This window comes from Vanessa tameamea, chromosome 27, assembly GCF_037043105.1.
Source record: "Vanessa tameamea isolate UH-Manoa-2023 chromosome 27, ilVanTame1 primary haplotype, whole genome shotgun sequence".
Taxonomy (NCBI): domain Eukaryota; kingdom Metazoa; phylum Arthropoda; class Insecta; order Lepidoptera; family Nymphalidae; genus Vanessa; species Vanessa tameamea.
In genome coordinates this window covers 1181601-1209304 of record NC_087335.1, presented here as the reverse complement: position 1 = coordinate 1209304, position 27704 = coordinate 1181601, and the positions used below count along the sequence as shown (strand labels likewise).

The window sequence follows — 27704 nt, the reverse complement described above, 5'->3', positions numbered from 1 at the left end:
GTTTGAAATTCTATGTTCGTTTACCGATCAGGGTAATAATCTAAAATCTTTTATAGATAAATCTGGTACTTAATTCGTTTAATGATTTTATAAGTTTTAATTAAGTTCTTAGTTTTTAATAAGCATTTGATAGTTTCTTTTTTCTGTTGAAGCTACTAGACCAACGAAGCAGTTATCTGGTTTAAATAATTAAGGACATGATAATTCAATGGTACTTAACCAGATTTGAATCCAAACACAAGATTCACGCATTCTAAAAACTGACCTATATCGGCTGCGTCTCCAATGATTTATAATGAACATTTCCTTATCGTGTACATCTTCAAAACCTAAGGCGTCCTGACTTTCCTCTTATTTCTCCAGAAACTTCCATTCGTGTTATCGCAGCAATAATTCTTAAACTACGGTGTTAAATTATTCATTCGTTCCATTAAAGATTTTATGGTCATCATTGAGACGCAATTAAATAGAAACCGGTGATTTTTATTCCGTTACGCAATTAATGTTCAAGTTTCGCAAAATCTAACAATTGAATAGAATATTCATATGCTTAGGACTATCTATTGTGTCTTCTTGATATATTTTCTGTTGCGAATTTTTCTGCAGTCTTTTTTTTTCATTGTTTTTTTGGTGTAATGTATTAATAAATAATATTATATGACTATTATTATGGGGCCGACGAGTTCTCGAGTAGCGACCATGGACCGGAAGACGCAGCGTGGGTAGACCCCCCACCCCTCACAAGGTGGTCCGACGACCTGGTGAAGATCGCGGGAAGCCGCTGGTTGCGGGCTGCACAAGACCGGTCGTTGTGGCGATCTTTGGGGGAGGCATATGTCCAGCATTGGACGTCCTTCGGCTGACAGATGAGAAATGAATATTTGACTTAAATATGACCCCCTATCACTCAGGGTTATTGTAGCTTACTACCAGTAAAAACAATTTAGTATCGGATTATTAGTTCTGGAGCTTACCTAATACATACAAACCAACATTACATCTCTTTATAACATGATTGTAGATAATTATTTGTTATTATTGATCGTCTATGTTCTAAAATATTTGTTTCACATATTGTTGTTGTTGTGTTATTGTTCTTGTTTGACATATTTGACAGATTTGGATCCAGTTCGCAGTTTTTTTTTTTATATAAAATACAACAAAAATCTTAACTTTTAAGAAATGATATTAAATTCTAAGTAAATCTCAATTGAATATCGTCAACTCTTTATATAATAACTTCTGAAATGGCAACAAAATTACGATGCAAAATTAAAAAATAAATCAAAATGTTTAAAATCCAATACATAAAAGACTTCGTGTACTTTCAATTTAAACTTTGAAAGATTCATGAAAAACGAATACAGAGAAAAAAATTCGACAGACATACATATAGTGAAAAGTCTTTACTGTAAATGAAAATCGCAGATAGTTTAAAAACGATGCCCTCTGACCCATAGCCCCGTTTATTATCAAAGGCTGCTACGGTCAACGTAATCTGGTCCTGGTCCACTATTTAGCTCGAACTTTTTTGCCAAATGAATTAAACTACGCCAACTAAAAGTTACATTTGTCCACGCATCGTTGCCGGCAGTCTGGACGCAGCATATAACCGCAAAACGCAAGCAATGCTTTTTTTTAAACTGACTTTGTGGAGGCTACATACCTGTAACGGTGGCATGAAGTTTTCGAACCATCACAGCCTTTATAAGTTTTCGTAATTGCGATGTGTGGAATTCCTTTTAAATATTCGTCATGATATACCTCTGCAGTTTGCAGAAATGCCTTAGACTTTTATTCGATAACGAACTTTGAATTAAAACTTTGCTTGGGTGGTACAGTTTGAGGTACCACTTACCAAACATTCATTCCTTATTATAAACCTAAAGACTTTACCTAGCACTACTGTCGAGTTCCGTTATGAAGGGTGAGTGAGCCAGTTTCATTCCTGGTACATGGATCAATACATCTAATTTACCAGGGTTAGTTATGAAACGTAATGAAGGTTTCATATTCTACAATATTTAAGAGTGGTGGTGACCACTCACTAAATACATTTAAATCTATTTGACTCTTAGTGTGCCGATTTATTTTAAATGTTTGAACTAAACTCAGTAACTGATTTAGCTAACATTGTTAGTTCATGCTAGCGATACTAACATATTATTGTAACTATACCAATCATAATTGTGGCGCAATGTATAAGATATTTAGAACAAAATTATTACGAAAACTATGAGCTCTAAATCAAAATATACTTTATTTAAGCAGACTATCACAAGTCATTTTCAGCTGCCATTTTACAAAGCTAAATTTAATGTTAATAGCGGTTCGAGATCTTGTCTGTCAAATTTTATGATAAAAGTAAGCGTACGATCAAATGGACCATCTGATGATGATGATGGTAAGTGGTTACCACGGCCCATAAACTATAGCGCTGTAAGAAATATCAAACATCGCCAATTTGCTACCAACCTTGGAAACTAAGATGTTATATCCCTTGTGCCTGTAGTTACACTGGCTCACTCAACCTTTAATTCGGAACACAACAATATTGGGTACTGCTGTGTGGCCTTAGAATATCTGATGAGTGGGTGGTATCTACCCAGACGGGCCTAGCACAAAGCCTTTTGAAGTGCCACTACAGAATCTTATTAAAGGTAACGCTACCCCCGTAAAATATAGATTCTACCGAAAACAACTACCAAGAAACTCAGTAGTTTCTCCAACATTGCTAATACAAAGCTATGTCAATCAAATACATTTAAATTTATATAATAAAGCATATTGTCAAAATAATGCTATCTCGTCTAAATTCAACAGTATTACCAATAAAATCCTTCTGCTTACTAACTTTTCTCAAATTATAAATATGAAAAACCGCATTGATTTGGATGAAATTTGCAATTTTTTCATTTCTTCATATCCTCGATTTAACAGATACGATACCATCCTTGTCACACGCGGGCAAATCGTGGTTGGAAGCTAGTCAATAAATACTAAAGTGAAATAATTTGAAGTTCTAATTTCATCTTCAAAGCGTATATACTTGTTAACAATAGTCTCTTCAAATAATGGTTACAGTACACTGTTAATTCGGCTAGCTCCGGTGTGGTTTAGTGAATTTAGATAACAATCTCTTCACATCAAAAGCAATGATAATTCGCTCAATTTGTATATTAAGTATACGTAAAAAATAAATTAAATACTATCTGCCGATGTAAAATTCGTACGAATACATATAATATTCATACGAAGTTACCAATTGAGGTGAATTCGTTTTAGCTAAGCATTGATTATGATGAGCCGAGATGGCCCAGTGGTGAGAACGCGTGCATCTTAACCGATGATTACAGGTGCAAACCCAGGCGAGCACCACTGAATTTTCATGTGCTTAATTTGTGTTAATAATTCATATCGTCCTCGTGAGGAAACCTGCATGTGTCTAATTTTATCGAAATTCTGCCACATGTGTATCCATATACTCGCATTGGAGCACCGTGGTGGAATACGCGCCAAACCTTCTCCTCAAAGGGAGAGGAGGCTTTAGTTTTAGTACTAGGCCTGCAGTGAGAAATTTACAGGTTGCTCATGTTAAGCGTTGGTATGCAGTCATGATATATAGGATTCCAAATACAAATATATTTGAAACTACCTGGAGGTCGTTTCATTTCCAAGTAATCACTTTTATAATATCCTTTAACATATAAATGTCTCTTAAATTTAATTCACTGAAATTATACACTAATTTCATTTCAGGATATTAAATGTCTGGAAGGAATGGCTAATTAGCCATAAGACCGCCTCTTGCATATAACAATAATTTGTTCCAAGCATTTCCCTGTTAAAGTTAAATATATAAAAAGATAAAAGCTTTGTAAATAATTAACATATATTTTTTAATTCTTAGATTATTTCGAAACGTTCCTTGTCAACATATTACCATTTGAAGCGAGATAGATCTTCTAAATAGATCAATTAGAATAATCATCAGTACATTGTCTATCAGAGTAATCTCCTTAGGCCCATATCCGCGTAGTCACCTGTTATCGGTTTATTAGCATAGATAAATATTTAAAAGCTCTCAAGACAATTTACCGTAGTAATATATGCCACGATTTCACGATAAACACAAAATGCTTTTAAGACTTTAAGGGAAATTGAAAACAATATTTGAATTTGGAATATGCAAATATCTTAACAAAAAAAAAGGCACGTTCAGATATACTTATTCGTAGTATGAGTTTGATACTTATTTTTAATACCTATATACTATCAATATATGACAAATTAACATACTTAATTAATTAGTGTATTTTTATGGTATCGTAAAATTTTAATTTCAAAGCATCTATAGAAATATAACTTCAAAAATATAATTAAAAATAAAGTACACAGATTGAAATTTGTTTGATCATGTAACTGGGACCGTAGCTTGAACTTTTGACAAATGAATAATTTTAGATCTAATTACTCTAAAATTGGATGTATTTGAAGGCAATAAATTGACTAATCAAGTATACGTCACACTTGATCGAAGCCAAGGTTTACTAAATATCAAATGTAATAAAGACAGTGTCTCTAGAGGTGCTAGACATGTTGTTCACGATATTATATCATTCAAGTATGAGAAATTACTCTTATCTCGATGTGTAATGGGTTGAGTGTTACCCACTTATCTTGTACTGACCGCATCTCTTGTGTCGTCTGTAAGTGCAGGGATGCTGCCAAACGATGAGCCGAAATTGCCCGTTAAGTATCGCCCATGTAATAAATATTAGTTGAATTTAATGGATTAAATACGTTGAGAGGATTAAAAATTCAGTGAATTTTTGGCTATATCATTAATTGTACTTTATTATTTTGGGAATGAATTCATATGATCATTAAAAATATGTATGTTGTTTAAGATTTTAAAATGACAATTATTCACATACGTCCGTCCCTTTTCATGTATAATTTTGTAACTATAAGAGGGCTAGAAGAAAGATATTCCACATAAAAAATGTAGAAGAAGCAAATATTAGCTTTCTTCGTTTCTAATCCGCTTTCGCCAACATTTTGGGCTACACCCATTGAAATGTATATGTATATTCCGTGACTCCATCTACAGAATGTCTCAATCAATCGCTTCAATGTTCTACGTCGTTTATTTATATAGCCATTGTCTCTCTGATTGGGATGCCTAGTCAAATTCAAATAGGTTCGTTTTCTTTGTTAGAAAATCGATCTTTTTGATTGGAGCTTAGGCGTTTTCGTAAAAGAATTCGGTTGTTTTCTAAAGGAATTCTGATGAAAGTTTCAGATACCTGAAAAATACATTCGATTTTGTGATTTACGGATAGATAACAAAGGTAAGTCTTTTGATAAATTTTGTAGCTCTGATACGGTATTGTTTAGGGAATTTACTGATTTATCATAAGTGAATTTTGGTACTCCGGTCACGGGATAAATTAGGCCACTATCGGCTAATTGGACATTTTAGGAGCTTGCTGATTGCTGCAGTTTAAAAGTTGGAGTTAAGTGCTGTTTTTATAAAACATTGTGAGTTTCTGATTGGAACATTGGACTCATTCTTACTTAATTCAATGTTGAGAGGAAAACGTTAGAGTTGTAAATCTATACTAATATTATAAATGTGAAAATATCTCTGTCTGATACTCTTTAAAGGATAAATCACGGAACCGAATTTGATGAAATTTGGTCTGGAGCAAGTTTGAAACCTAAGGAAGGACATTGGCTGATTTTTAAGACGACCCCTAAAACGACAGCGAAGCTGCGCACGACAACTAGTATAAATGACAAAGTTTGAAAGATACAAACGCCTTGAACGTTTTGTTGAAAAGATAAATTAGAAACCGAGGTTTCAGCTACAATAAATAAATATGGATTTATTCACCCTCCGAAATGATTCTCTGAAGTGGAATAAGCTTGGAAATTCCATCAATTTAACCAAAGATATATATTAATAATACGATATTTAATTAAAATTTCATACATTAATTTCGTTTCGATTCTAGCATAAAGCCTCGTAAAAGGGCGAATTCGTGAATGAGGTCTAACCTTTCGAATAACCTTAATGTATTGATTTACTACTGTAACTATTGTCTGAATTAAGTATTAAGTTATTCTTCTTTTAATTCCGAAATGGTAAAGTTTATTGGACAAAGGTATGAAATAAAATTGATTTATTTTAACATTAATTGATAATAAATTATTGATTACGTAATCTTTTACTTATGGGAAGGAATTGTTGTGAAAGATTAATTAATAAAATATTATAACATGTCTCAATGAACTGTCATAGATTAAAATTGAAGTTTCTCAACTGCATATATATTTTTTTTATCTCATGATATACGTGAACACATTAAAAATCATGAAATAACATTCTTGAATCAAAAGGTATTTAAATCGTTTGTACCTATGAGCAGTATGACGTTCTGATTATCTTCATTAAAACTATCAAATATGAACAAAAATTAAAAAGCAGTTTCAGGAAGTGTTGTAAAAAATAATTTCTTAATCTTTAAAGCAAAAGCATTAAAATTAGATTAAGCTCTACTCAATGTTATACCAATGCCTTGCCAAATGACCAAAAAAGAACCTTCTTTTTAAGGCTCTTTTTATCTCCGGAGATATCTTCAGTTATTTTTTATCTTTTGACCACCGTCACTCGTTAAAGCTTTGACACTTCATTAATCAAAACTCCTCCCATCTATTTTTCTTCTTTAAGAATTTACGTTTAACTGTTTAATTCAGGGAAGCCTTATCGGCATTCTCAATGTCCTTTACGACCTCAATTGTTACGAATACGAATCTGTTTCAACAAAAACTTTCTATAAAAAGAGACAATTTTATTATTTTGAATGAAGTTTTGACTTTTGATAGTTTTGTATATTATTGATAAATCCATTGTTTTTGTTCAAACTATCAATGTAATTAATGTTTCAGTTTAGAACAAGAAATCTTGTTAATAAATATTGTGTTAATCCGAAAGAGCGTTGATATCTGAAATACAGATATTTTTTTATCTAGAGACACAGACATAGATGCCATATTTGTTAGATTAACAATTTTTTCAATGGTGATATAGAAATAAAAATTAAAAAAAAAATTATATAAGCTAACAGATGAGAAACATATGACAATGACAATGCTGAAGCATTGTCGTGTAACAGTATAGCAAAACATAATAAATAACTCACGCCACTTATGGGAACTCATAGATAGTCCCTCTAACATTTTGCACTGTTGAATTATTGATGTAAGTATCTTACCTAAAGCAAATCCATCTTTAGCCCATTGAACCTGTCCAGCTAAATTCGCCACAGCACATTCTAATACCGCTTCTGAACCTTCTTGAACTCGAAGGCTTTTCGGTGGTACTCGAAAATATTGCTGTTGAAAGCAGTTGATTGTTGCGAGTGCTGGAACAAAAAACAAAAGAAACAAATAAAATAAAATGTATTTATTTTATTACATTTTTAACGTGGTTTACATAATAATCAGCCTGTAAATTTCCCACTGCCGGGCTAAGGCCTCCTCTCCCGTTGAGGAGAAGGTATGGAGCATATTCCACCACGCTACTCCAATGCGGGTTGGTGGAATACACATGTGGCAGAATTTCGTTGAAAATTAGACACATGCAGGTTTCCTCACGATGTTTTCCTTCACCGCCGAGCACGAGATGAATTATAAACACAAATTAAGCACATGAAAATTCAGTGGTGACGTGGTTTAATAAAAATATAATGAAAATCAAGATTATATTTTTTAGATAAATATTAAAATCACAATATCATGAAATAGTTTATTAAAATAACTGTCGTTCAAGATATAATAAAACATAAGAATTAAAGATAAGAACAGTTGCTAAAATTCATTTTTATTACGTAAGAAAAACTAGCGCAGAATAGTGGCAATAATCTTTAGATCGCTATGTTGAGACTTCGAAGCAAAAAATGACACAGACTTCCTGACACCGAAGGAAGTAACCAGACAAGATATTAATAAATCTTAATGATAAGTTCAACGACAGTCATTACAGCTACACAATAAAGTACCACGAGATGTAATATACCCAAGCTTAAGAGCAATGGACCTATTTAGATATTAATATGGCATTTAAAATAAAATTAAAACCGACATAAATGCTAAAGTAACTCCAGTTTGTTTGCCACCTCATTACAAAATAACCACTGAACCGAAATTAATGAAATTGAACATAGAGGTAGTCTAGCATCCGAGTGTGGATATAGGCGTATTAATTACGGGATTTACTGGAAAAATGAATATAGAAATGCAAATGAGGGAAATAGCATTGAAAGTAAAACCAATATATGTAATTGTTAGTTATTTGATCGATATGAACTTAAGAAATATAATCGTAATTATAAATTTCTCAATTTTGTTAAAAAATATTCCAAGTTATTTAAACGAGTTTGTCAACCAGCTCGTTCGTTGCATATTAAAAATAGAATTTTAAAATCTAAAAATAAAATGAAAACAACTTGGGATATTATAAGTTCAGAGACAGGCAGAATGAAGTTTGATGCAAGGCAAGTAACCCGTAATATAAAAGGGAATATTGTAAGTGAAGATTTAGATGTGGCCAACCAATTCGAAGAATATTTCTCTAATATTCCTTTGAATACTACTAAAGGACTTAATGCGTCACCCAATGACGCCTTAGACTTACTTAAATGTTACGTTCCCCACAATGAGTTAGAATTTTCTTTTGAGAGTATAACTCCGTACGATGTATTAAAAAAACCAGTGATCTATGGGATCTATCAGTTACAATTATTAACAACGTAATTGTCGACTTGGCTCCTTGTTTAGGTATCATCTTTAATAAATGTATACTATCCGGTATTTTTCCAGATCTATTAAAATTAAGTAAAGTAATCCCATTAATTAAGTCCGTTGATAAAAATGACCCAAACAATTATATACCTCTATTTTGCCAGTATTAAGTAAAATTTTTGAAAAAATCATGCTTAATCAATTGTTGTTATACTTTAAATCGAATAAGTTATTGCATTCTCAACAGTTCGGTTTTACTAAAGTTCGCTCGACTACTGATGCGGGTATAGCATTTGTTGAACACATTTATGATGCGTGGAAGAAGTCACAAAATGCTATTGGTGTTTTTTGAGACTTATCAAAGCTTTCGATTACGTTAGGCATGATATTCTTCTAGAAAAACTTAAATATTATGGAATCAAGGGCCCTGCATTGAAATTCATTTCCTCCTACCTTAATTAATGAAAGAGTTTTGAAGGTTGTTGTTGACGGTGCAAAATCAAATGGCGCTCTGGCGCAAATGGGTGTACCACAGGGTTCAATTTTAGGACCTCTCCTGTTCTTAATATATATAAATTATTTACCTTATTTTGTAAATAAGACTTGCGACATTGTACTGTTTGCAGATGATACATCCCTTATTTTTAAATTCGACAGAAAAATAAACAACTATGATGTTGTAAGCAGTGCTCTGTCGCGGGTTCTCGGTTGGTTTGACATAAATAATTTGGTACTAAATGCAAAAAAGACTAAATTTATTTTTAGGAAACGGTGGTAGTATTTTAATATTGACGATTCAAAAACGCTTCGTTGTGAAGTTTACTTGAATAAACTTGATTTGATTTGATTTGATGAAGATTGTTTAATATCAATGTCGACGTTCGTTTATTGTAAAGTAGTATTGAATTTATTCAAAGGTTTCTAATAATAAAAAGGTTTTAACCTATTAATAGCTAACGAGCTCCAAGCAGATGTTCTACAAAGGCGCAGAGATAATGAGTTTATGGTGAACAATTGAAAATCTGCCCTCAGGGACCGATCGGCATATATTCAACATATATTAGATTGAGAGGCAGGAAATTTTCGTTTTCAACGAACTGACATTATTATTTCTCGTGACGAAAAATGAGATGAGAAGTGAAGATAATTGATCAATTTTCCTCCTAAAATATCTTTATCTAAATATAGTAATCAAGAGAGATTTTTGTGTTTAATTAGATTCGTGAATACAATACTGTTTTGTATAATTCCTTACAGTATAAATGTATAAATCGATCATCCTTTGGATCTCGGAAGGACTCAAATATTATTATTTTTAATTGTGACCCTGAGCTTTTTACACGACCGCATCTGAGACCGCACAGAGTTTTAATGTTGGTTTATAATTCATTTCGTACTCAGCAGTGAAAGAAAACGTCGTGGTTAAACCTACATCTATACTAATCTATATTTCTTTAACGATATTATAAATGAGAATGTAAATCTGTCTGTCTCTGAAATCGGAATGAAATTTGAAAAATTTAATTTTAAACAAAACTGCTCAGTAGCTCCTATTTGAATTATTCTATGTTTATCTACAATTTATTACTTCTTGTTCTATTTTTGAATCATCTGTGTATAAATTAGCATTGTTGTCTATGTATGATAAATTGTTTTTTTATGATATAGTGATGGACGGACAAATGGGTCATCTGATGGTAAGTGGTCAGCACCGACCGTAGACATTGGCGATGTGAGAAATATTAACCATTCCTTACATCGTCAATGTATCATCAACCTTGGGACCTATGATCTTATATCCCTTGTGGCTGTAGTTACAATACTCTCTCGCCGTTGGAACTGGACCACAAAAATACTGTTTGGCGGTTTAATATCTGATGAGCGGGTGGTACCTACTTAGGTAGGCTTGCACAAAGCCCTAAATCAAGTGTAGAGAATATAGTGTTATTATTTCTTTTAGTGAGATATATTTAAAAAAAACCGTTTCGTTCGTAACATAATTCCATGCATATTTATATGAGAGTTGGTTACGTGTGCCTCTCACGTTTTCTTTTGAGAGCTCTTAGCTTACATGAGGGGTCGTTCGTTCTGCATAGTCTTGTTTTATGTAACATAGCTACACGTTTCTTTATTTAATCTGGGGTGAAGTATATTTTTGATAAAAAATGACGTACTATTGAAACTTTGAATTTTTCCATGCTCAAAATATGGTTATTATTTGTATCAATTCGTTTTTGTCACGTCTCTAAATTTTATCACTTTGATAAATATATATGTAGTTTATTAATGGAACATAGATTTAATAAATATTATTTTAATAATGCTTTAATAAAAATATCGTCAAAAGAAAGGAAAGGGATTTTAAAGAGAAAGAAAAAAATACAATTTCAAAATACGGAAGAAATGAAAGAACTGACAAAGTTGTATTTGTGAATAGAAATTTTAAAGAAAAAGTAAGATATCCTTATCAAAGCGAGTAAGACAAAAGGCACCATAAGGGAGCGAACGAGACAAAAAGCGTGATTTCTCGAAGGAGAGACAAAGAACACTTCATCGGCTAATACGATACGAGCAAGTGGGCGCCGAGTGTTCTTATAAGGCGACGCGACAAACTCTACAGAGGTGAACGCTCCTGGCGGTTTTTGTGGCACAAATCAGAAGATTTAAAAAAAAAACATATTTCCATTTTCAAAAGCAGTTTAAACAGATTAGATAAGTTTATCGCGGTTTAAATTGAGGTGACAAACCTACTGATTTGATGTAATAGCTTCAGTGGTTTTTCGTTTTGTGGCGAAAGAAAATTTAAGAACGCCACAAAAGATATTCATAGATTGCCGCATACGTGAAAATTGATTCCAATCCCGGAAGTTTTCTAGAAGATATTTGTATCCTTTTATTTTGTGATGGAAATCTTTAACCCTTTGTATTTTATGATCAAAAATCAATCAAAATCAAAATATACTTTATTCAAGTAGGCTTTTACAAGCACTTTTGAATCGTCATTTAACAGACTATATTAAGTAAACTACCACCGTTTCGGAATGTAGATTCTACAGAGAAGACCCGGCAATAAACTCAGTAGTTACTCTTTTTCAACATTTGTAAATACAGTCATGTTAGTTAACTAGTGTAACTTCTATCCAAATGGCGTTATTTTTTATATTTGTGCAGCAAAATCGTTTTAATATTTATCGAATACAACCTACGGATTAATAATCAGTCGTTTTTTAACATTCAATGTTTCTTATAATAAAATATACTAATCAAAATAAAAAAAATCTCCATTTAAGTAGAGTCTGAGGCTCTTTTGAATCATTTCACAGGATTAAATTCAATCGTGAATCTGGAATGTCGGTAGGATACAGGGAACCGACAAGAACTCGATAGTTACTTTTTTCACAAATCATATACAATTAAATGCCGATATCCTGCATGAAAGTCAACGAACAACTCGAAGCTCTCTATTATTGAACAGAAATGTTACTTTGACGACCAGTAGAAACAGGGTCAATAATCATAATGTGGTAATAACAGCCGAAGAAGCTCCCTAAGGCTGGTTACGAGATAACAGCATGATAGCCTAATTTTCCCAAATTGCCGACCAATCTGTTACTAGTTTGGTTCTATTACGTTGGAATATAAAAAGTACCCCCTGAATGTATTCTTAATGGTATATATGACATTTTGTTTCTTCGTACACAATATGTAAAGAGTCGCACGTGCAATCCTGATCTCTTAGGTTATTGCTAACCCAAATCCTAGCACAAGTTTTTGGTTTAATTTGTAACTTTAAAATGGGTCATAGATTACAAAAAAAAAAACTGAAAATATTTCTGGATACAATGTTGAAACAATTTAGTTCCAATATTGCTATAAACGTTAAATGGCGTATTCGTTAAACTAAAACCTAATTCATATGTAAATTTGATTATTAAATAACGCAAATTACATTCTTATGGATCACACTAATTGGTACTAAAAATTCTTTAGGCTTTTTAAGAGAAGTTAACCATTATTATTTATTTAGTAATATTTTACTTTTTAATAGCATAAGCAAGTTTTATCCTTGTTAAACAGTATAGATGGAAAAATTACGTAATTTTTGTATTAATTAAAATAAGATGAAATGTTAACTATCATTCGAAAGATCTCGTGGAATGAATTTGAAACTAACTACAGTAGAGCTATTCTTTAAGAAGAAACTCGAAACTCACCTTTGTAGACTAGCGTATAGTGTCAGAATATGATCAGCGACATTGACTGCAATGAAAATGGCGTATCACCGTAAGTCAGCTGTCAATATTTCACGAGTGAGTTGAGTGAGAAACGAAGTGAATTCTTACAGAAACGTACAGACGAACACGATTATTAAATGTCAGAAATTGATATACATTATAGATTATAATAATTGTAACATAAAGGTTACACACATCAATACAGCGTACCACCGTAAGTTGGATTCGAACAATTCACGAGTAAGATACAAAGTTAGTTCAGATACGGCTGGTCAGAAATTTGTACAAAAGAAAATTATATAATACATTAAAAAGGAAGTACATAAACAACATGTGATACCAGATTAAATCGAATTGGTTTAATCTTAAGCTGGTTTATTTGTTTTAATAACAGTAAAATAAACCTTTAGCTGGTATCTGTATCTACGACTTCTGCTCATAAATATAGCATTATAAACTTATAGAGAGTACAAATTATTATTTAAATTGCCAATGCACTAGTAATCATAAAATTATAATGACTAAGTCTTCTAAGGCACATAAATTATTGTTTTTTTTAGGTGATTCCGTAGAACTTAAAATGTATGCACCATATTAATTTTTTATATACAAACTAAGACCTCCTTGAAAATATTTTGAGCTTATTTGAAGATACTGATTTAATATGTGTTTATTGGTCAAAATTCTCGCATTCTAACCACTGGACCATTTCAACTCTTAAAACATACGCTCGAAAAACTCATCACCATCTCGAGAGAAAGAACAGTACTTAAATTCTTTTTTTATAGATGAAGTCAAACTCTCGTAACGGATATAACCTTATATAACATTTTATTATACTTTGTTCAGTATTATAAACACATACAGAAACGCATTGGTCCTTTTTTAACTAAGCTATTATGACGTAACATAAATATAGCTGTCTCTTTTTTTCATTTTCGTATAGTAAGAATATATTTCCATCAACTATAATCTCCTATGTTATGTTTGTATTAAACCTCTGGTAGATTTATAAGCCCGCTGTCTCTTATGAATTAAGGCATATGTAAAGCATAGTTTACACTGTCAGTCTTAAGCACAGGACTCACATGCAAGCACGCTTAAATTAACTAGTCTGTTTGTTATTTCAATTGTCACTTGTGTCTACTGGCTTTTACACGCAACTTCGTGTTTGTCGACGTGTCTGTACGCGTGTTCGTTTAGAGGTGTGATTTTTTTCTAAATACTTCAAAGGTTTTTTTAGCTACAAAAATGAATATATTTAAGATGTTTTTGATTACAATTTTGGTTACGTTTATTTATATGGATATATAGTAATCATAGATGTGATTTTAGTGACCTTTGTTGGAAACGCGTATCACTTCCAGTCATATGAGTGTGTGGCTGACCACAGCCAAATTCCTGAGAATTAGGGATGCCAAACGTAGCTACGTAAATAAATATTAATAAATGTAGAAACGCTTCTCTTGTTATGTCTAACTGAAAGTATTACTAAATCAATTTACATTATATTTATTATGTTTACGCGTTCTTTAAATTAATATTATTTTTTTTGGTATATTTTAATATCTATCAAATGCGAATTTTGAAAATATAAATTCTATAAAACGTTTCTATAAGTAACGTTACTAACAGGAAAAGGTTACGTCCCATGCGATTTTTTTAAATTTAAATACCCAATTATTATTGTTAAATAAGTAAGAAAAAAAAACTCTTTTAAAAAACCTTTATAAAAAGAAATGTACAAGCAAACCGTAACATTCTAAATTTAAAATTCCCACATTTCCCTCACCCTGTACCCCAGTACCCCGCCCTAACCAGTATCGATCTGATCCCAACACTAGCCAGCAAAATTCCTAATAACTTACCATTTAAGCTGAAGCGACCGCGTCGTTCTAAATTCAAAAGCAATAAGTGGTCGTACCGATCCTAGCCATCGACGCTACACATCACTATATAAGCTTGAAACATTGAAATATAGACTCTAATTGTAAAACATTAGAGTTGAAATTATTATTTTTGGAATTATTGTAATTGTCAAGTTCCTTGATAATGATGAGTTTCTGGTTTTCATAATGAGTGGTATGTCGATAATCTCGTTATAAGAATGGAATGCATTGGGTGTTTTTCGTGTCAATCTTGTTGGTGGAAATTGTTAGGTTATTTATAATGTATACGAGTTGGATGTTTTAAATTTATATCATTACAGTGGCAATCACGTCGTGTTAATACTACCATTTTGTAATATTGAGTAACAATATTTTCTATTATCGAGTTCCAATGCGACTGTGAGGTTGGAGTAATTACAGGATGTGGCATCAGGTGTTGGTTGCCAATTTATTGGCAACGTCAGTTACCAATTATCCGGACAAGTAATGATTGATCATAAATAATGAGATTAAATCGTGCATCTGCTATTAAAATATTATATAGGTATTGTTGTCAAGAATTGAACTAAATTTAGGTTTTAAAATTAAAATATGCTTCATTCAAATAGAAGATTTTCTCAGAAGTTTTGAATCGACATTTGAAAGGATAAAATTGGATGTTTTTTTTTATATAGGTAAGCGAATGGGCGATTGGCCCACAAGATGTTAAGTGCGCCAATGTATTGGCGTTGTGAAATATTAACCATTCCTCACGTTCATCATTTTGTCAGGTATTTCGAATACAAACTAATAGGTTTTACTAATAAATTGAAGCCTGTTTAACTTGCCCCCCTCTCCCCTTTTTATCTATGATATTAAGAAGGTACAAATGCCAAGCCGATGTGAAATGATGTTTATTAGATCTCACATCTTAATTTTTATCATCTTTTAAATGAAAACGGACATTAGTTTCTTTTTTCTTTGCGTTGTATTTAAAAAATACATATAACAGGCTAATGGAATATACTGAGAAACAAAATAAACCCAGATGGCAAGCTTATAATAATAAATTTAACCGATAGAATATGTTTGGTATTACACAATAGTACTTCCAAGCGATGTTGCCGATCACAAGTGATTTGATCGTACTTATGTGTTTAGAGACCCAACATGATTCAGTCGCTGGGAAATGAGAATTTTGACTTAAAAGTCGGTATTCGAGTCTAGTCTATGTCACCAAAGCGCATTTGTGAAAAATGTTGAAATAACCTTAATAGACTATTTAAATATTAAATAATTAAAACAAAAGTGCCAACTTTATTATTTTGGCGTGCGTGAAGCTACGCTTAACACTCGCCCAACGTCTATTTTACTAGTGCGCGTATAAGTATAATGTACAACTGCTCAGAGTATTTAATATACGTTATATACTTCTATTGTACTTAACTAAGGCTACAGATAGTAAGGTCCTGCGTTGAAATGCGAGGACTAATAAAAAGTAGTCGAGTTATCCCATCGAAGAAATTCCAGCAATGAGTCTGATGGTTCGAAGTGTGTTCGCTTCCGTGCCTTGGATAGAAAGTTAAAACGATGGTCCTATGCCTGGACTATTTTTGGTTTTCCAGCCGTGTTTGATTTTCCATCGCATCCGTTTGTGAGAGTAAGCGAACAGTAGGTGCAACTGTGTTTGCTTACTATAATATGTCCTGCGTATTTGGATCGTCTCCAGAGAATAGGCTGCCGTGCCTAAAATCAGTCAGAAGGTTCTCATCGTCATCATCGGCACATTTTAAATACTTATCTGATCACAGTGCAACTACAGATATAAGGGACATATCTCAGTTCACAAGGTTCGTGGAGGATTGGCGATAAATTTCTTAGGCCACACAGTAACAGCCTGTAAATTTCCCAATGCTTTGCTAACGCTTCCTCTCCATTTGAGGTGAAGGTTTGGAGCATATTCCATCACGCTGCTCCAATGCGGGTTGGTGAATACACAAGTGACGGAATTTCGTTGAAATTAGACACATGCAGGTTTCCTCACGATGTTTCCCTCACCGCCAAGCACGAGATAAATTATAAACACAAATGAAGCACATGAAAATTCAGTGGTGCTTGCCTGGGTTTGGACCCTCAATCATCGGTCAACTAGGCCACTATGCCATCTCGTCTCTACAATACCTTACGTCGCCAATGGCAATTGGCAGTGGTTTAACAGTGGACCATTTATCACCAATTTATCCATCCCACCTTAGCTATAATATATATATTGGGAATATCCTCCAATCAGCTTTCAAGTTTCAGAACCAATAATAGTACAGTACATAAAAACTTTATATATTAGGCGCGAAACTTAAGATTTCGCTCGACTCGAGAAAAATGAATTGATCTTTAGAAAAATACGAGAGGTCGAGATGACGTCGTAAACTTTACTTTCGGAAAGAAAAAGTCGGCAAAACATCGGATGTAAGTTGATAACTGTTTTCATTGTCGTACGAGATTCGTGTCGTTATGACTCACGAGATTTATTTTGAAATAAAGATGAGATCCAAAAAAAATTAAATCGGAATACTTTTGTTAGCTATTCTACGGGTAGACGAGGCCAGTTACCATCAGTTACTACCCAATATGATATATAGAAATAAATATGTACAGGTATTATATGTATAGACTACCTTTTTCCGCCGAATTCGTGCGCGTTTGAATTTAAGAAAATGATTGCTCAATTCGCAGATTTTACTGTTACTAATTTATTCTGTATTGGGCAGCTTTGATGATATTAAGTCTTTGTTGGAGGATCCCGACGTGATGTCGGCGCGAGGGCTGCGCGCGGTTCTGAACTTTGCAGTGTAACTTTATTATTATTTTATATATATATCTAAAATAAAAGTAGCCTAAGTTACTCCTTATTACATCAGCCATCTAACCAGTTTAAGGCCAGTCAAAATCGGTCTATCCGTTTCAGAGATTAACCGAAATAGACAGACAGACAAAATACAAATATTACTTATTAATAGTATATTTACAATTTAAAACGTTAACCAAATTCGATCTTTTAAAAATATATTTCTTTATATAGTTAAGTATCCCGTAAATATCCCACCGCTGGGCAAAATCGTTCCGTCGTAATCATGACTCTGCTATGACGGATACAGGTTTCTTCGATGTTAAAGAAAACGGGATCACCATTGCCCAGTGACATAAAAAACTTAAACACTTTTCAAATGTTAATAAGACGTGTCGTATAAGAAAAGTCGTATGGGTTCAATGGACACGGTAACAGGAATATAGCGAGCGGCGCAACTTTTTCAGTATTTAGTCTCGTCGGAGTTTTTTAAGTCAATTAAGTTGACATCGCTGATATTGATTAGGAAAGGTTAAGCGTGAAATTGAAATCGGGTTACGGTTCCGTACATTTTTCAATTAAAATTTGATTTATATTTTATATGATAAATTTAATGGCCGTGTACAACTTTTGTTCTCCTCATTCATCGTCGGATTTACTAGTTTTAAAAATTGTGTTCGAAAGCGATTCTGATCGCGCTGATTTAAATTCTGCACTAACAAAACGTTAAAATATACCGCTAAATGTTGCATCTCTATTTCGTTTTAGTAATTTTTTTTGGCATATTTAGTTTACCCTACACATAGTATCTTTATTATCGAGCTAGCCACGATGGTTCAGCGGCTAGAATACGTGAACCTTAACTGAAGATTGCGGGTACAAATCCCATCGAATTTTTAACTCTAAATTTAAACAAATCTCGTTAATAAAAACAATTAAAAATATCTCGTTATATGTAACTAAACTGTTTTTTTATATATATTTTTTCATTATTGCAATACTACACTTGATGAAAACGTAACATTTTTTTTTTGTAAAACATTTAAACTCATTTTAGCTGTGTCACGAGAAACTAAGCTTTTATATTTAATAAATAAAATGGATTGTTATATTGAAATTTAAACGTAGCTTTACATTGAATTCGACGCTATAATATGACGATTCAAAGGTGCTTTTATGAGCTTATTTGATTTTATTTCGAAGTTCAACATCGATTTTCTGTTATTACAACAATCGAATTACTGAGATCTTCTCGATTCTTCTCAATAGTGTAATCCGAACCGATGGTAGAATTAAATTTAATTTATCTGATCTACTTGAATAAAATACCAATATATATTCTTGGTTAATACTATAAATACATAATTGTAGCTCTTACATAATGACGTATCCCTATCCTCTAGATTATATACAAATGCAAAAGTCTGTATGTCTGTGTTCTCGAAATACTAAACTAGTCGTTATTTAATTTTCTATAGAGCTAACCTTTAACGAGATCAATTCTGTATTATAAATTCATATTTCATACGATCATTCGTATGTATCTTACTTCGTTAAGAAGTTTTGTATCCAAGTCAACAACGTTATTAAAATATGACTAAAATTATTAAGCCGATGGTATCAGCTCAGTAAAAGTAGGTAATAAATCCATCGCAATTATATAAGAAATATGACATTCTAATATTAAATTGTAATAAAAACGTTTACAACGTTACGGAACCCTAACGATATTAAAATGGAATGAGATAAACATCTAAGTTTTCGATCTCACATTTGAAGTTCAGATTCGTTCGCCGAAATCCGAGTTCGATGGAATATCTGTATTTATGTAATCTTAGAATCTTTATTTATTATAAAGGCACACTTACAAGATAAATATTAAACGCACATTATTATGCTAAGGGATATACACTAACTGACTGTATATCAACGTCAAGCGTACACAATGTTCAATGTAATTAAAAATATATATATTTGAGTTTGTAAAGTAGCCTCTAAATGTCCGACTACTGGATACACGACGCTAGTCGAATCCGGGTTGGACACACGTGTTAGAATCTCGCCCATCACATACATTCAAGAAATTTTCATTAACCAGTGAGCACGAAATTAATCAAAAGTACAAATAAACGATCACGTTAGCTTCACGTTTTCTGACCATTGGGCCATAACGTCAAGACCGCTTGTCGGTTTTGCGTAAGATAGCCCAAAAATTGAGAAAGGTTAAACTACTGTCACTCTATCAACGCAAGTGAAATTGCGCGTAGCACTAAAATTGTAAAGCTGAAAATTATCCTCTATATTGTGGAAACAATGCCATGCGCAAATCGCAATTACCACATTTGTTTAACGCTAAGGTGGTCCCTCACCGGGAGCAATCGCTTTTAATGTGACAGATCAAATTCAATCATTACCTTTAATGATACAGTTTATAAAAAAAAAAACCCGCTGAGTTTCTTTCGCCGGTTATTCTCAGGTCCGAGGTGTTAAATTCCGAACCGGTGGTAGATTTTTGACAATCAATAAGCAAGTGTAAACACTTCTATATTGAATAAAGATTTTTGACTTTGACTTTGACTATAACATTACATCAGTGAGACAGAATAAGCCAGGAAAAGATTTACAATGTAAAAACAACTGAGTCGACTTCAGGGGAATGATCAAAATTGAATCTTAAGCTGTAACTTTACAGGGGAAAACTCATCAGTCAGTGACGCAGTACTGTAACGTAATGCTCAAAATCGAATAATAGATTTTTACATACACGAATAATTTTATGTCAGTTAGGCAGTACTGTAAAGTTAATTTCAAAATCAAATCATAGTTACATTACAGGCGACCCCGGTGAGAGATCGCGCTTTTATAGCCCGACTATTGAGAAATTTAAAAGTCTATCAGTAACATTACTCTATACAATGTAAGTAGTGAATTTTTTTTTAGCTACAACCGTATAAAACAGCTATTCAATAATAACGCGTAGACGTTATTCCTCATTGAGTTCTTTTCAGTAGATATGACATAATAAACTTCTTTACCAATTTAATTGGATTTCTTCAAGCCGTTAGAGTGCGGTTGAAGGACAAACACCCAAACAGGCATAACGTCACATTTATAACATCAGGGTCTTACTTAAAATTGAACTCTATACCTTCATCAAAATGGTTTATATTCGTTTGGTATTTTATTTAGATATATATCTTTTAAGTTTTATGATGTTTTTTGGAATTCTTCGGAATGCCATGGAGTTTTATTTCAATTCTATATACATTTACACACGAAGAGTTTTTATTAATTTTTTTTAATATTTACCGACTGAAACACACACTGTTCTCATTATGACTAATTCTATTATTTGTTTATAAATATTATAGTAAATTTTTCATGCTTACAGTGAGCTTAGTCATAACAAATTAACAATTTTCATTTCGTAGAGACTCTTACGATAGTTTTCACAAATCAAATCAATGTATTTTCAACTATAAACTTACTTATTGATAGTCAAAATAATAATTGAAAGGTTAATATTCCTTACAGCGCTATTGTCTGGGCGGTGGTGACCACTTACCATCAGGTGGCCCATGTGCTCGTCGGCCTTAACCATAAAATTAAAAACTATATAATAATAATAAACTAAAACAATTCTGAAAAAGATAATACCCTGACCTCAGAAAGCCCGCGAATTTTGTTAATTTATGATTATTTACATACATTCAATTCCAAAAAGAAATAACCTGGAAACAATTGTTTCAAATCCAAAATGTGCTATTAACCATGAACTCGCTAATTGTATAATAACCTTTTACAACTAAGCGTTCCATTTTAAATTTGGCAACAAAGGTAAGGAACGCTTTCTGAGATCCTGTTGGAGAATCGTATTCATTGCTCCGCAAGAGTTACTAACTCTTTTTGGTCGAGTAATAGGAGTAATAAATTTATGTTTGTAGCAATGTCGTAACACAGTAGCAGCCTGTAAATTTCCCACTGCTGGGCTAAGGCCTCCTCTCCCTTTGAGGAGAAGGTTTGGAGCATATTCCACCACGCTGCTCCAATGCGCGTTGGTAAAATACACATGTGGCAGAATTTCGTTGAAATTAGACACATGCAGGTTTCCTCACGATGTTTTCCTTCACCGCCGAGCACGAGATGAATTATAAACGCAGATTAAGCACATGAAAATTCAGTGGTGCCTGCGTGGGCTTGAACCCGAAATCATCGTTTAAGTTACTTGCGTTCTAACCACTGGGCCATATCGGCTCACCAATGTCATGAGTATTAAATTATTTCACAAAATCATTAATATTTCTCCGTACATACGTGTCGTTACAGAGGTAATAGTCAATATCTTGATTTCTTTAAATGTATGTTTCAATGATTCTTCAGCTCCTAGGTTAAAGCTTGTTCGAATATTCTTTCTCTTTTGTTTTTTATGGGATAAATAGCAAACGAGCTGGAAGCTAATCTGATGGAAGCTATCACCGCCATAGACTGTAACACCGGTGGGCTTACAAGTGCATTGCCTCCATCCTTTAAGGTTTGAGTAGGCTTCTGCAGATTATAAAAAAAAGGCAGATGGAAACAAATAGACAGACAGACAAATTTCTCTTGTTAAGAGAGTAACTTATGCTGGGACGTAGAGAAAACTCGAAGGAGAATCGAACCTACCACCCACACTTAGACTTGTTATATTTTTTAATCTACCATTGACATATGGCCACCTTAAATAACAATAAATATTGTTATTTGACAATTTCAGTGGTTGTATTTTTTTTGTTATTATTTTTGATGACTCTTAGACTTATAATGTTGACGTCGTTTCCATTTCAAGCAATTGACTTGTAAAGATATGGTACCATATTATATATACTGTTAATACATATGGTACATTACCTTCCTTATTTTGGTGCAGAATCGGTAAAAAAATATCATTTTCATCGTAAACAGTTCGACGTTCATTTATTTTTAAAAGGGTTCGTTAATGAGACAATCTACAGAGAAAAATAAACGTTCATTCATTTCAGAATGATGAATGAGGGTTCCGGAGGGATATCGTTCTTTTACTCAGTATATTGTGTTATATTTTACAACAAAGTATATATCTCATTGCTGGACGTAACTTCTTATCTTAAGAAGATGGCTCAGAGCGACCGCGCCTGTTTGTTTGTTTGTGTGTATTGCGTGCGAGCGTCCTTACAATCAGTTTTTTTTTTTTATAGTAGAGGTGGCAAACGAGCAGGAGGCTCACCTGATGGAAAGTGACTGCCAGCGCTCATGGACATCTGCAACACCGGGGGGCTTGCAGGTGCGTTGCCGGCCTTTCAGGAAAGAGTACACTCTTTTCTTGAAGGTTCCCAAGTCGTATCGGTTCGGAAAAACCGCCGGCGAAAGCTGGTTCCACAGAGTGGTTGTGCGAGGCAGAAAGTGTCTTAAAAATCGCGCTGTTGTGGATTTTCGGACATTTTTCAGTTTTTCACAGGATATAATCGACAAAGGTCATTTTTTGGCTCGAAGAGAAGCTTTGGAGCTTATACCACCAAGTTGTTCTAATGTGTTTACACGGTTTACTAAACAATGTTCTATTTTAAAGTCGCATTTGCTAATTCAGTAGTACAACCTGTGATTTTCGTTTTAAATCCCTTTCGCTCTATCCACTGTGCAATTCATTCGATACATTTAATCGATTCAAGGTATATATTGTCAGGGAAGTTACGTATGCCGGCATTTATACAACAAATACAACAGTTGAATTAAAACTTGGTAAAATAATTGATTTACATTTGTAATTAAATGGACGTGATAATGAAGCAATTAACAACATAATTAAACGTTCATTCATTGAATGATGAACGAGAGAGGTCAGGAATGATACTGTTTCGTTCGTTTTTATTTTAATAATATGGATTCACTCGAAGGCGTTTATTTAAAATAACTAGTTAACATCAACGTAAGTGTTAATAACTTCTATTTAATGTCCTAGACGTCAATATTAATGACAATATATATTTGTTTTTAAATCGTATATATGAAAAATATTATTTTACATGGTGGTGCCACCAACCTGTTGTATATCCTTCTGTTTCATAAACTACTGGCACTGGGGCCATAACAACTCAATCCCCCAAGGTTGGTGGTGAATTGGCGTAAGTAATGGTTAATATTTCATGTCTATGGACATTGGTGACCATTTACCATCAGATACCACCTATACAATAAAAAAGGTTGACGAACAGAAGAAAAAATTATTGATATGTTTTGTGTGTTGCCTATTTAATAAACATAATTACTACTGATAAGACTAACACTCAAAATAAAAAAAAATCGAAATTAAAAATATACTTTATTCAAGTAGGCTTTTACAAGCACTTCTGAATCGTCATTTAACAAACTATTTAAAGTAAAGCTACCACCGGTTCGGAATGTAGATTCTACGGAGAAGAATCGGCAAGAAACTCAGTAGTTACTCTTTTTCAACATCTAAAAATAAACATGTTAGTTAAATACAATTATATATGTATGTTATGTCTCCTGCCTGGAAGTAAACAAGCATTAACTCCATGCTTTTTTATCATCAATAAACTCAATAAATTATACATTTATGTATAAGAAAAAAAAACGACCACCGGTTGAAACGAAGTTACTTTCGTAATATATAATATAATTTTAAATAACCGACAATTAAATAAATTAACAACGTTTAGGATAATTAGACCCGCATTGGAGCAGCGTGGTGGAATATGCTCCATACCTTCTCCTCAACGGGAGAGGAGGCCTTAGCCCAGCAGTGGGAAATTTACAGGCTGATTATGTTATGTTATTTATGTAGGATAATTAGACATGGCCCAGTGGTTACGCGTGCATCTTAACCGATGATTGCGGGTTCAAACCCAGGCAAGCACCACTCAATTTTCACGTGCTTAATTTGTGCTTATAATTCATCTCGTGCTCGGCGGTGAAGGTAAACATCGTGAGGAAACCTGCATGTGTCTAATTTCAACGAAATTCTGCCACACGTGTATTCTACCAACCCGCATTAAAAGCAGCGTGGTGGAATATTCTCCAAAACCTTCTCAAAGGGGGTGGAGGCCTAAGCCCAAAAGTGGGAAATTTACAGGCTGTATGAGAATAATTAATCGGCAAGAAATAAAATACTTATTCGAATTCCGTGTAAATTAAATTAATCACAAAGAGTAATATTACATAATAGAAAAAGACTCTCCGTCTCATTTTTCATACGGAAAAAGAAAGAGACAGTAAGATCGCCTGTACATAACGGTTTTTCCTTACGCGACGATTTCTGCCAGTTCACTCGACTGTGAGCCGCGTAAAACATACTAATAAATGTTAAAAAACTTAGTAATTATAAAAAACGAGACCTAATATTATTGTATTAAAACTATAATAAATTAATATAATAGTAAATAAATGACCTATTTCAATCAATACGAGATATATTGATTTGAAGCGATGTCAAAATCACTTACGTGGTTGGTGAGATAAAACAAACGAAATTGACACAAACCAACATGAGATTGACGTGCCTTTATCTGCCTTTAAAGGGTCAGAAGTTTAAATCTTAGCTGTCAACTTGTAACCGCATATAATTTTGAAATACACTGATATCGATGGGGAAATTTAAAATGGCTATATTGATGTTATATTTATTTCGTCTTGGGTCGAGAAAATATAGATTAAATTACATTTTTGTTATATATATTTATAGTTTACAATAAGTACGGCTGATAAAATATTAAAACGTCTTCTAAGAAAATATATAAACTATTTTCATTATATACACAGATGATATTGAATATATATATTGAATTATGTATAATATTTGACAATTGTCAAAATACGACGAAAAATAAAACGAAAGAGAAGCATTTGAATATATAATGGTTGTCTTTACATATATATATATATATATATATATATATATATATATATATATTTAATATATCATAAGTCACTTCTCACTTTGAGTTGAATATTCCAAAAAACCCTTGAAGTTGATAGAGTGTGACAGACGATTTCAAGTAAAGATTACAAAAACACTGTCCATAAAATGTATGTATGTATTTAAACAACGATTTAACGTCTAAATGGGTCGCGTGACGTCATAATACATCGGAAAAATGAAAACGCTCGGTTTTTTTTTTATGTCATCGGTAGGCGGACGAGCAAATGGGCCACATGATGGTAAGTGGTCACCACCGCCCATAGACAATGGCTTTGTAAGAAATATTAACCATTCCTTATATCACCAATGCGCCACCAACTTGGGGACTAAGATGTTACGTCCCTTGTGCCCGTAGTTACACTGGCTCACTCACCCTTCAAACCAGAACACAACTATAATTAGTACTGCTGTTTGGCGGTAGAATGTCTGATGAGTGGGTGGTACCTAGGCGGGCTTGGACAAAGCCCTACCACCAACTATCTCTTTATTCAGCATGCGGTATTCAGTATACTAAATATCTCCTATATAAATTAGATCAATATTACATGATTAATTCGATTCATACATATTTCGAAATACTTGATGTAATCAAATCATTTTAAATTAATAGTTCCATCGGTTTCGAATGTCGTCAGCACAGAGTGGACCCAGTTTAGTTGTTATATACTATTTATTAACAAAGTTATTATATATCATAAAACCTATTTATTTTTTAAACGAAATAAGTATATAAAACAATAATAAAATTGACAAAAAAAGACTCGCTGAGTTTCTTTCGCCGGTTCCTCTCAGGTCAGGGTGTTTTATTTTGACAATCAATAAGTAAGTAATGCTTCCATATTGAATATTGAGTTTGAGTTTGAGAAATTTAATCTAAAATACGGATTTATTAAAAAAAAAAAATAACTTATTTTGAAAATAGAAGTATAAAAATTAAATTTCTGCAGATTTATTGAGTTGAAAATGCATCTTTAGGTGTATTTGTAGAGTGCATTAATACGGGAATTAGTGGATGACTGATGAAAATCCGACGTAACGGGTTCCGCGGGATTTATTTAAGTATGATTGAATGCTTCCCTGTATAATCTTTTTGTTGATTTAATTATCATTTCAATTTTATATATTAACAATAGAACACGTCGATGTTCGTGGACGAGAGATCTAGTTGTTTTGAGTGAAAAAATTATACACTTGGTGTTAGGGCTTTACGGAAGCCCGCCTGGGTAGGTACCACCCATTCATCAGATATTCTACCGCCACATAACAGTTCTCAGTATTGTTGTGTTCCGGCTTGAAAGGTGAGTGAGCGAGTGTGACTATAGGCACAAAGGACATAACATCTTAGTTCCCAAGGTTGGTGGTGCACTGGCGATGTAAGGAATGGTTAATATTTTCTTACTGTGCCATTGTCTTTTCATTGCCTAGTGTGGTTAGCATCATGGCCGATATGTTCGCCCGCCAACCTATGCAATTTAATTATATATATATATACACGATTGACTACAAGAGTAGGTGAAAAACTTCATGAGAAAATTGACACGAGATTATCAATTGATGGTGAATCCTTTGCTAACTCATTCTCATATCGTCAATGGTAACAGTGCTGTTCCATGTCTCACATACCATACCATAGCTCTTCACAGAATTACTGATAAATAACCACCAAACCCAGACTGACTTCCTTTTTTTTATTAGTTCGGTAAACTTGTAGTAACATCTGAATGGTCACCATGCCTATAGACATTGGCTCTGTAAGAAATATCAACCATCCTTACGTCAATGTGTTACCGAGATTCGGAACTAAGATTCTCACTCAATGTTTAAACCGGAACACAATAATACTAAGTATTGTTGTTTGACGGTAGAATGTTCGATAGATACCTACTGAGATGGGTTTTCACAAAGCTGTACCTCAGATTGTATAGCACTATTAATAAGGTTACGTTTTATATTTTAAAAACCATCGTTTCATAGTGATTGGAATCAGAGCTATT

At 33.1% G+C, this 27704-nt stretch overlaps 1 protein-coding gene across 3 annotated transcripts in view; it reads right to left on the bottom strand.

Moving 5' to 3' along the window:
• Nucleotides 1-27704, bottom strand: part of LOC113404892 (nephrin) — a 238106-nt gene that overhangs the window by 191654 nt on the left and 18748 nt on the right. For all 3 annotated transcript variants that reach the window (XM_064219262.1, XM_064219261.1, XM_026645963.2), the window contains exon 3: nucleotides 7281-7430. In XM_064219262.1, the coding sequence (XP_064075332.1) occupies nucleotides 7281-7430 (150 nt within the window). The remainder of the gene's footprint in view (nucleotides 1-7280; nucleotides 7431-27704) is intronic.